The sequence below is a fragment of the Phaenicophaeus curvirostris genome, chromosome 9 (assembly GCF_032191515.1).
Source record: "Phaenicophaeus curvirostris isolate KB17595 chromosome 9, BPBGC_Pcur_1.0, whole genome shotgun sequence".
Classification (NCBI taxonomy): domain Eukaryota; kingdom Metazoa; phylum Chordata; class Aves; order Cuculiformes; family Cuculidae; genus Phaenicophaeus; species Phaenicophaeus curvirostris.
The window spans coordinates 20,420,290-20,432,342 of NC_091400.1; the positions used below are offsets into that span (position 1 = coordinate 20,420,290).

General features: G+C 40.4%; 1 protein-coding gene across 2 annotated transcripts in view; it reads left to right on the forward strand.

Moving 5' to 3' along the window:
* The window catches only part of ADK (adenosine kinase), a 244,012-nt gene that overhangs the window by 71,413 nt on the left and 160,546 nt on the right, over positions 1 to 12,053 (forward strand). For both annotated transcript variants that reach the window (XM_069863580.1, XM_069863581.1), the window contains exon 4: positions 2,184 to 2,262. In XM_069863580.1, the coding sequence (XP_069719681.1) occupies positions 2,184 to 2,262 (79 nt within the window). The remainder of the gene's footprint in view (positions 1 to 2,183; positions 2,263 to 12,053) is intronic.

The following is a 12,053-nucleotide window of genomic DNA, read 5'->3' on the forward strand; positions in this document are numbered from 1 at the left end:
CTTGATTTGAGGAAAAAGTAGTTAGATGTTGTAACTTTCAATCTGAAATAGTGACAGACATTGACCATTGTTTGTCTTGTTCTATTAAGTAATTGTAAACTTCTTTGTTCAGTTTATTTATCAGATTGCATAGCTGTTACCTTGAAAACCGTATAATACAGACAGCATTGTAAGAGTGTTTCCATTTTTTTCCCGAATTCACATGCCATGTATTTTATTCATTCAAACTACAAGATAAGAATTTGAATATGTACTCATCTAGATTTGGAGCTGCTAAGGTAGGTGATCGAGTATGCCTTACTAACTGGGTGTACCACGTTTATTAAAGTTTAACGTGCCATTAAGTAATATGACCAAGGAAACATTAGGTATCTTTAGATAAAGGAATTAAAATACCAATTTGTGTGCTTGTAGATACACAAAATTACAAAACCAACCATATGATTTGGCCAGTACATGCTCAAATTGATTGAAAGGTTAAATGTCAATTAAATTAAAGGAAAAATATTGCCAAACTGCAGCATGATGGTTTGTATGCCTTTGCTTGAGAAGCAGTTGATAGGAGAGCTGTTGTTTTGGGGTTTTATTCCTCCCCCTCTCAGCCCTTTACTATCATTTGAGATTTCAGTTGCTTGACATGGAATTGGTAGATAATTAGTAGTGTGGATAACTGTGAAAAGCACATGTAGTAATTTAGTTCTTGGTTCTGTCTAATTGTCTGCCCATCGGTAGTTTGCTGGGGTGAGTAGCTCATTATTCAAACATTTTAAATGGGAAGTACTGTAGAAATAAAAATGCTCTTATTAGTAACATGGTATTGAAAATGAAAACCTTTTAAACAAGTCCTTATTTGACAAATCTCTTCTCAAAGCCGCTGCTCACATACTGTAAGGAGACGGGGGTTGTGAGGGGCAGAGGGGGAGGGGTTGGCAGACAGCGTTCATTTTCTCTATATCTGATATAAAGATGTTGTAAAAGGTGCCGAAGGTGAATACAATAGAGTATGTTGAAATACATCTCACTGGCAAGCTTCCTTTGTTAGAGGTAACCATCTACAGTTAATAGGCTTTAAGGGCAAATCTGTGCTGCTAATTAGGGTTGACCTTGAGGTCAATTTGAACCTCAAACAGATCTTACAATGACTATTTTAACTTGCCTGCCGGAGTGTTTCCTCCCAAGTCTGATGTCTTCTGAGGCTAATCATCCTGCTGGGTAATCCAGTCATTCTGAAGTGTGCTCGGAACATAAAGGCTTGATGCAGAGCTCGTGCACAGGCTCCCTGCAGCTGCCACACCTCACTCGTCCTGGTTCCCTTCCCTGCGACACCTCTCTTCCCTTCTCTGCAGCCTCTGACTAGGGGAGAGGGCTGGTTCTTTGCTGTGGTATCCTCTGAGCAGAGATGCAAAAGGTAACCAAGAAAAGGAAGTGTGTCTTGTAGGACTCTATCTGGGTCTCAGCCGTAAAGTTTTATCTGAAATATGGGGGTAGATATTGCTTTTAAAGGTTTTAAATATGTATTTATTTTGATGTTCAAACCTGATAGTATACTCCTGGATGTTACCAGAGGATGTTGTGTTTTCCTAGCAGTGTGGCTTCAAGGATTCAAAAGCTTCTCTGGAGACAGCTGGCTTTTCTATGATCAGATTTTCTCCTATACTTATTGATTTGTTTGTAACACTGCTTCACCGATCAAGATGTGTTATGTCATAGGGAAACTTAAAACTTAAATCATTGGTGTTTGGATCAGCTTAATATTGAAATAGGCACCAGATCTCCTCAGTCTCCTCTCGTAATTTTACGTTCTCTTTCTGGCTTCTGTGAGGTGCAATAACTCTCTGAATGTCTTAATTTATGTAACTTTTCTCCATGACTTTATCAGTCTAACAGCTCATTGAAATCAAGTTGACGCTTCAGATAATGTTTGGGGTTTTTTTCAGTTATCTACTCCACTTGCAACTTGCAGGTGAGGAATTCAAGTTGGTGTCACGCTTTGCTTTGCAATTTGGACAAAATCTAAATCGATGTTCCCAGTGTGCAACATACATAACAGCTGACATATCTGAATTTCATCTTTTTTAAAGAACATGGTCATCTACTTCTAAGCTTCATGTCTTTTGAAAACAAACATATCAATTTGTAGTTTAACTTTTTTCTTCTCCACCTTCTTTTTTTTGTTTCAACAGATTTGAAGAACTTGTGAAGAAGTTCAAAGTAGAATATCATGCTGGTGGCTCTACTCAGAATTCCGTTAAAGTGGCCCAGGTTTGTTCTCTTGCAAAAGTATTATTGATAGTTTAAAGTGTTGAGTTTGAATCAACTCACTACTCTGTGCTGTCTGTGGTCATGATGAGTACTGTTGAGTGGGTGCTTCTGGTTCTGTTGCTCAGATTGTGCTTGTGCTTTTGACAAGATTTATTTTGAAGTTGTGTTCTTTATTCTTTTTGCTCACTTTCTGCTAAGGTTATAGTTAAATCAGCAATGTATGTAAGAGAGGGAGGGAAGGGGCTTAAGAAAGCTTAAGCCGGGCTCTTGTCAGGTATACGGAGAAGAGATAAGAGGCAAGGACAAATTCCCTTGCTGCAGTTAGGGATCTTCCAGTGAGGAGAAGGCACAATAAAAATGGATAAATGGGGAAGCTGTCAAAGCACTATGCTTGGAGAATTTCATAACATACCAGTTATGAAACCAGGTGGAAGTTTGAGGCTGGCCCTGCTTTGAGTGCTGGGTTGGGCTGGAGACATACAGAGGGCCCTTCTAGAATCATAGAATCATTAATGTTGGAAGAGACCTCAAAGATTGTCCAGTCTAACTGTCAGCCCACCCCCATCATGCACTGTGCTGTGATTCTAACCACACTTCTTGTGTAAGAACTTGACAGTTTGTCCATAAAAAATTGAAATTTAAAACTTCTTTTTTTAAAAACGATATTTTTCTGGCTGTGGGTATGATTAAGAAAAGTAATGATGAAGTTGGTTTCAGGTGTATTAGCTTTTCTATAACTCAAGTATGCCTTGTGTCACAATGCTCTTAAGCATCTACCTGTGTGTATCTACCTGTGTGCATGATAGGATGTACAAATCCTATCAATAATAATATACAAACTGTATTTATAACCTTTTTGTTAATGATCCTGGCTTATTAACTTCCAGACTTCCTGTGTGGTTAAAACGTGCTGCCAGAGAGCATTAAATGCACATTTGGAGGAAATTAAGTTATAATTCAACAAAGGTTGCCCCTGCCAATAAATAGGAAAAATTCATTATAGTAGTAATATTGCTCCATTGCACAAAATAGTTGCTGCTTCTTAACAAAGGTTTTCATTTTCTGAAACCTCAAATATCTTGGAAAAAAAGGTGATAAAAATATTTCACAACAGATAGAAATCCAAGTTGCATGTATTTATTGTATAGCGTTATAATTCCAAAATGGTTATGGGTTTTGCATACAGGCAGCTTTCTGGGCTCTTTACGATGTGCTCAAGCCAATTTTTGGCTTCTGATACTATAAAACCTCTTATCGGGAGAGCTCAAGTTATTGGATTCATTCTGTGCCAGTACGATTGTTGCTTGACCTATGGGAATGGTGTAGGAGTGAACCACTGTCGAGCTCTTCCATGACAGCTGACTGGAGGTTAACTTTTTGGAGTGAGTTCTGCAACTATTTATTATTCCAGAGGCATGAAATTCTGCTTTCCTTCCTACCTCTTTATTGACGAGGTTTAGAAGCAAATGCATATGGTAGACTTGGAGTTTGTAAACCTTGAAGTGATCGAAGAGCCCAGGATTTTATTTCCATTTCCCCTTGAGGTGTCCTCTGTGACATAAGCTAATTCATTATTAAACTCTACCTTCTATTTAACTACCTCTTAATCTGTAAGCCTAGCTGTTGTTCAGTTATTAGACTGCAAAGTACACAGAACCTTTATAGAGTCACTGAAAGAGATGAAATCTAAATCAGTGAAATGCAGGGGTTTCTGTGGCAGTGTTCGTTTCTTCTACTGGTTGGGTTTTGTCAGTGCACTTTACCCTCTGCCTTGGCTCTGAGTTGAGAGCCTCATCCAGCTCCAGTTGCCATCTGGAATTACATTTGTCTCTAGAAGGGTTGTCATCTCCTGGTTTTGGTTTCAAATAAGACTGGAACTTCAAACAGTTGTGCATGAAGAACATAACGTCACTAAAAGGCTTTAAAGAGAGGGATGAGAGGATTTGAGAGAGAGAGAGAAGAGAATTCCAGAAAGCTTGAAAGAAAGAGGCTGTTATTCTGTAAGCTCCAGCAGAAGAAACAATGTGAGGATAGGAAAATATAGTTTAAATGTAAACCAAAAATTAAACTAATAAAATGATTGGAATAAGAAGAAAAAAGCAACAACTTATAAATAGGGTCATGGAATTACTCATTTCAAATTGTCTGTTGCTTTAAGGATCAGAAAAGCAACGCCGTTGAAGTCAAAATACCCAAAGGTGAAATGGGTGGGGAAACTTAGTGTATAATGAGTTTAAAAAGGAAAAATGAAATGTCGTCTGCTTGCTAACACATTATATGGTGATCATCACTTCTCTGGGACATGTTCACGTATTCTGGATATTTCTTTAGTATCTGTTAAGGTAGTGAGATCTCCTCCAGGATGACTGTGCCTCTGCTCCTGGAAAGGATAAGGGAGCTGCTTTAAGAAGAGAGAGAGAGGAGAAAAAAAAAAAAGTAAAAAGCTTAGAAATGCTGTATTTCTTGTGTGTGAGAAATCTGAGATGGTAATCACAGAAATAGGCAATGTGAAGAAGCTCTGAATTACAAAGAAAACTGGGAAGAAAATGATGCTTAAATCATGGGGTTTGGAACTAAAATTTAGAGCAGAATCAACTAATGGAAATGAAGATTTTAGAAGTTTACAAAGAATTAACTGGAATTGCAGGCAAGCTGTGAAGAACAGAATTAGATGGGTTTTTGGTAGCGTGTTAACAGAAAGGGAAGATCTGAAGTGCAGCCTTGAAGGAAGAATTTGGTAGGTAAGGCTCTAAGGGGAATCTTGGGGTTTTTTTGGGTATTGCCTTGCAGCTGAGCAGCATTGTAGCGTGTGGCTCGCGGAGTGCAAGTGGTTGAAGAGCACTGAGAGAATGAAAACCCTGAATGCTGGCTGCCCAAAGTGGAGGTTGTGTGTTCAGAGTATCTCACAAGGGCTGGAAAAAAGAACAAGGTCTGAACACACATTAAAACACACAGTCAAAACACACATTAGAAAGAGCTTTGTAAAGGAAAGGAAGGAGCAAAGGAAAAATTACTCTCTTGTAGAAGAAATAGGGAAAACTGCTGGATTAAGCAAATGAGAGGATGGAAGGTAAATGAGAAGGAGGCAGGAACCTGGAAATGTCACACGTTTACTTTTTGAGAGTGTATTTTATGAGAGGTTTTAGAAGTACAATAAAGTTTGTTAAAAACACCTGATAGTGGTAGAAGGGAATACCAAGAGCAGTGAAAAAGTAAGAGCAGTCTTGAAGCCAAGGAGATAGGTTGTTCATGTTTCAGTTCTCTGGGATATTCAAGTTGTTTGGACATATACGAATCTTGAAAAGAGTGAGGAAGTCAGAATTGATTTGGCTTGACCCAGCTGATGTTATGAAGCGGGGGGGCAAGTGATCAATGTGTTCCAGACGTGACAGGAACAGGTATAAAAATAATGAGAAATATAAAACAAACGAGATTACAGTTTAGTCATTTCTTAGTGAGTTTAAATGAGCAGCAAATTATGTCTTGGAAATGCTAGTTCATATTACCAGGGGAATAGAGACAGAAAAGCGTGTGAGGGAAAAGACAAAGTGGTTGGAGAGGATCAGAAATGAGTAATCTGGAAAAACAGGATTAATACCCCAATGTTGCTTTGATTCTGCATCCCTCACTGTCCCATCCCTGTTTTTTCCTTATCAATCTGCTTTTTCTTGGCCACTTGGCTCATTTTCTTGGCCCATTCTGAGCCCTTGTGGGAAAATCTTCCTGAAATAAGCATTTTTTCATTTCAGACTTTGGTACTTAGTGGAAAAATAGATACAGCCCAGGGGAAGAGGAATAGCGATGGAGTTTTTTTCCTGAGAACAGTACAGTACAGAAGGCAGTTGGAATCCACGTTATCAGTAGGAGTGCAGGTGATGCCCTTCCAGAGCGGCTGTTGGTACTGGACACAGTGGTTGGGGTCGTGTTTTTTTTCCCTTAACGCATCATTAGGAAGTATTAATAACTTCAGACTTTGGATCGAGCTGTAATTAATCAGATGTCAACCACTGCAAATGTCATCGTAGTACTTCAGAAAATAAGGATTAGATATTAACTAGATTGCAATCATTTAATTCCTGGAATAAAATCCAAAGTTTAACCTTCCCATTTACTTTAGTGATCCTTGCATTGGGATTATCCTTTGTACTACCTTTTAGTTCTGCTTTGCGTTTTAAGTCAAAGTTATGATACATGCTGAAGAACAGAGAAGAGAGTGGAGGGATCCAATTTAAACTGCAGTGTGCTGCTCTGACCTTTACTTGTCTCATTAAATTTTGGCTTTATCTCTAATATGATATGTGACATCTTGCTTTAATCTGAGCTCTTGCAATCCCTCCAAATGATTGGATCCATTATATTAAATCTATAAAATATGCATCCATGTAACTGCATGCAGTTCATAAATAATGCATTGGTTTAGGGTTCTGCCAACAAACTCAGCTCAGATTTGTGTAGACAATATTTTACTACTTCTCAGCTTCCCTCTGTAATTTTAATTAACACTGTGCCTGTTGAGCAACAGACATGGATCAGGATTGAAAGGAAATACCCGAATCTTTTCATAGGGCTCATGACTTTCAAGTATCTAAAACTGATAGCATGCAGACAGGGCAGGTATTGCTGACCAGGCTCTATGTGCCTGATTTTCATCAGTGTTTGCTTTGACTTTGGAGTAGTGAATTCAGAACTGCAAGAAGTAGTCTTTGAAGTTTTATCTTTCTAGCTCAAATGCTGGATTTCAAGTCTTAACTCAATAGAATTTTATAACTTACATTTTAAACACAACCTTGGCACCAAACAACATGTTTTCGTTCTCTTTTTTTTCTGGAAGTACATGTAAAGCCTGCCCCGTTCTTCATCCTCGGAATGGATGTTCTTGGTTTAGGCTCCATTTCTTAATGACTTATTTTCACCCTAACAGTTCTGCTGTTGCTGTGGATCCAACTTAGCAGTTCGAGTAAGCTGTATTCTATCATTTATTTGTCCTCAGAAGAATTGTGAAATTCTCATTACAGAAGTTTTATTACCAGTGATGCCATGTGAACTTGGAAGAACAGAGCTTGACACACTTCAAGTTGAATTTGTAGGACTGGCAGATAAGGGAAAAAACATAAATTATGATTCTTGGGAAGCTTTCATACAGATACTCCTGGGACTTCGCAATCATGTTTTTATAAAGCACACCTCAGGAAATTGTAATAACTCCCCATTTTCTCCGCACTGCCTCTTGTGATCTAATCGTAAGCATTTGCTTCTCTGTGGTTGTGCAACTTATTTGCAGAAAGCCTACACAGTGTTGTTAGATGCTTTAAGGAATCTTGGTTTTAGACTAGATTGTGTTTATTTCCTCTCCATAATGTGTTGACTTTCAAAGAGAGATATCACTAAGAGAGAATAATCTGATGCTAAATAGTGTTCAGCATTTGTCTCTCACTGTCTTCCGTGTGTCAGGGAAGTGTGACACTTTCCCAGGATCAGCCTACATTACAAGGGCTTGAGTTTCACTCCAGTTTTTATTCTTCAGTGGCAATTAATTTGATCTTTTAATCTAAAGTGGTTGTGGTTTTAGCATTGTAACAAACAGACAAGTTTGGAAATTTAATTTTGAAAAATGAACAGATCCTTGCTTGTTTCTAACAAGCAATGTGTTCTCAAGGCTTGGATGTCTTTTACGTTTTTACTATTGGTTATGTGAGTGATTAACCCAACCCTGACTTTATATTAAACATCTGTGTCTGCAGGGCCACGTCATGCTTATTCCAAAACCAGTCTGTAAAATTACAAATCTATCTAGGAAAAATACTTGCAGGCGGAGCTGCATTTTTGAAAGAATATAAGCTGTGATCTTGTAAACATACAGACAGCTCATTGCAACTGGCTTTGTGCATTTATGCATGGTTGTTAAGTACTACCCTTGATTAAACATTACTGATAGTATGTAATCTACAAAGTCCATCACGCATCAGCTTCTCAGCGTTCCGTCATTTAGTGATTTTTTTTTTTTCTCACTGTTATCATTCTGTATAGATGGGCAACTAACTGTAATGAATTTAATCTGTTCCTCACTGGTGAAAGTTTCTGCATTGCTTCTATACATTGGATTGGATTGGGGCATAACAGGAAGGAAGGTTTGGCTAGGGAGCAGGCCTCAAATCACGTTGGGTCTGAGTAACTAGGAGAAAGGTGCTGGCAAAGTTTTCAGGGGGGTCACTCCAAGCACGTGCTCAAGTGTTTTGATGTTGATGCAACTTTGCAGGACCTGTCGTTGTTTTGTGGAATCCATCGTGTCATCAACTAGCAGTCTTCTCTGCTCTGCTTATTCTTTGCTTCAATTCACTGATGACACAAGTACCTTTCTCCAAAACAAGCTGCTGTAATGGTGCTCCCAGAAATTTTCTCTTACTTAGTGAGAAAGAGAACATTTAGCTCTGTGTCTTTCTGTTGGCCAAAAGGATATAGATCACTGTTTTCCAGGAGCAGTAGGCTCTGTGCTTTCTGAACTGTTTTGGTCAGAATCTGAAATTCCTCCTTAGTTTTTGCCTTCTGCTCAATATTCCTTAAGTAGCCTTATTACACTCCCTGCTCAGATGGGCTCAGTGGCCCCAGCAAACATCTGTTTCCAATATTTCCAATAGTTCAGTCCAACTTTCAAGAAGAAGTATGAAAAAACTCTCTAAACCGCTTTGTCTGGTTAGGAATGTAGCCTCACCTTCTCTGCCAGAAAGCGACCCCAAGGTGCGGTTTCTCCTATGCTACCTCCCGTGTGCTTCTGCTGTGCTCTGCCTGTGTTGTCCTACAAGTGCATGTACCTGCCCCTCAAACCTGTTCGACATAAAAGAAGATGAAACAGTGAAAGAGTTGAGACTTGGAGCTATTTGCAAGTGCACCCTTGGCAAGTTTGCAGACGACACTAAGCTGGGTGGAAGTGTGGATCTGCTGGAGGGTAGGGAAGCTCTGCAAAGGGATCTGAACAAGCTGGACCACTGGGCAGAGACCAATGGCATGAAGTTTAACAAGGCCAAATGCCGGGTTCTGCACTTGGGGCACAACAACCCTATGCAGTGCTACAGACTAGGAGAAGTCTGTCTAGAAACTTGCCTGGAGGAGAGGGACCTGGGTGTGTTGGTTGACAGCCGACTGAACATGAGCCAGCAGTGTGCCCAGGTGGCCAAGAAGGCCAATGGCATCTTGGCTTGTATCAGAAACAGCGTGACCAGCAGGTCCAGGGAGGTTATTCTCCCTCTGTACTCGGCACTGGTGAGACCGCTCCTCGAATCCTGTGTTCAGTTCTGGGCCCCTCACCACAAGAAGGATGTTGAGGCTCTGGAGTGAGTCCAGAGAAGAGCAACAAAGCTGGTGAAGGGGCTGGAGAACAGGCCTTATGAGGAACGGCTGAGAGAGCTGGGGTTGTTTAGCCTGGAGAAGAGGAGGCTGAGGGGAGGCCTCATTGCTCTCTACAACTACCTGAAAGGAGGTTGTAGAGAGGAGGGAGCTGGCCTCTTCTCCCAAGTGACAGGGGACAGGACAAGAGGGAATGGCCTCAAGCTCTGCCAGGGGAGATTTAGGCTGGACATTAGGAAAAAATTTTTCGTTGGCCACTGGAACAGGCTGCCCAGGGAGGTGGTTGATTCACCTTCCCTGGAGGTGTTTAAGGCACGGGTGGACGAGGTGCTAAGGGGCATGGTTTAGTGTTTGATAGGAATGGTTGGACTTGATGATCCGGTGGGTCTCTTCCAACCTGGTGATTCTATGATTCTTTGATTCTGGGGTTTTTTTCTTACATATTCCTTGCTGAAGTTTATATGGTAACAGTGCTAATGAAACCAGTCATTTAAGTTTGTCTCCCTGGAAATAGAGCAGTGGCTCTTCTGTCCTGTTGATAGTGTAACAGGGCAGTGACATCACTTTCTAAAGTTATTCTCCCAAGAGCACTCTGTCATCCATGTGCGTTTCCAAATCAGCATGTGTCGAACGCTGTCATGCTGTGTCCATGCTTCTGAGAGGACAGGCAGCCTTTCCTCCTCAGAATTGCAACATGCAGCTTGGGAAAGCAGCGTAAGGCCCAAGCTGACAGATACAAGCATCAGAGCAATTCTGTAATGCTGGAGAGCTGCCCGGTTTGTTTTGAAAGCCTAGTAGAAGATTTCTAGACCTTGTACTCTGCTGCACCCAAGATCAATTTCAAATTCTTACTCGGAGCTACAGAGTTAAAAAAACCCAACAAAATTACTTTATCATTATGGCAAACTGCAAAATTCTAAGCAGATTTTGCCTGGGTTACTAAGCTGGATGATTAGTACGGGCTGGGATTTATCCTGAAGAAATACACAGCTGGAAGTATCGGTTTTAAGTTGTAAAAGTAGAGATTTAGATCAGATGTCAGGAAGAAATGTTTTCTTGTGAGGGTGATGAGGCCCTGTCCCAGGTCGCCCAGAGTAGTCGTGGCTGCCCTGTCCCTGAAGGTGTTCAAGGCCAGGTTGGATGGGGCTTGGAACAGCCTGTTCCAGTGGGAGATGTCCCTGCCCGTGGCAGGGGGCGGTACTGGGTGGGCTTAGAGGTCCCTTCCACCCCAAATCATTCTGTGATTCTATCAGTGAGCCCCATTTAGAGGACCTAGTTCCAGGGGTGCCATGCCGTGAACCTGCAATCTGTTTGCACACGGAGCAATAACGGGACTGTCCAGGTCTTCAGGATCTGAAGTTGTTTCAGAAATAACAGTGGGACCAATGCTTGCTGGTTCCTTCTCCTTCCCTATCCCATTGCAATGCGGCTGTGTCCGACAAAAACTACTGCTTCTGAGCGCACGGAGGGGCGGTGCGTAGTTGATAAAGGCACATTCTGGTCTCTTTGCTTTCTGCATCAGCCTGTGTCATCTCTTGGCCTGAATTTGTAGATTGAAGTGTATGATATGAGGCAATTAATAGCTGCTTTCGTTGTTAAGTTAAATATTTAAACTTCATTCCAATGCAGTGGATTTCTCTGAAGTTCTAGGGAAATATGAGAGGAGGCGATAACGAGATGCTGTGCAGTAGAAACATTTAGTGCAAACCTTTGGTGGTGATGACTTCAGCCAGCTCAGTGCTGGCCTGAAGCACACTTTTTATATATATTTGTACTTACTGGCAGAATTACAGCTTTTAGTTATGGTCAGGCTTTAATTTGCAGGAAGGAAATATATTTTAAAGTGTTGGGATGAAAAAAGCAGCAGTATGCTCCTTTGCTTTCACAAATAGTGACGGAATAGGAGGAAGTGGTATGCAAAAATGATAACCTGCTATTATACCTTTGCATTTATTTGCTTCAGCTCTTTTTATCACACTGTTTTGAATTGCAGACTTTTATGATCTTTTTTTACTCCTGCATTTCCATGAATGTTGATGCCTTTTCAGTAACTATTTATGATAATGCCCATTTCTTTTCTTGCTTTCTGTGGAGTGAAATAACTAGTAAAAGTTAAAAGCAAGATAAACACAGTAGAATTCAGACAAGACTGTGAAAGGCAACTGAGGGGAAAATAAATATTTATTTATTTGTTATAGTACATTCAGAAATATTTAATTCTATGGTTAGGCTAGGAGGTAAAAACAGTTGTTCCTGGGCAGTGGAGTGTCTTTAGCAGAATGCTGTTAGGCAGGTGTATTTTACCTCCTTTATCTTTGACCTTTTTAAGTCTCATTCTATACCCGTCTCTCTGTAAATCCAGTTACTTGTGCACTTACAATTTCTGATCAAGGTGATGCTCAGAGGAAAAGCAGTAGATGAGAAAAGTGCACTTTTACTGTGGTAATAAC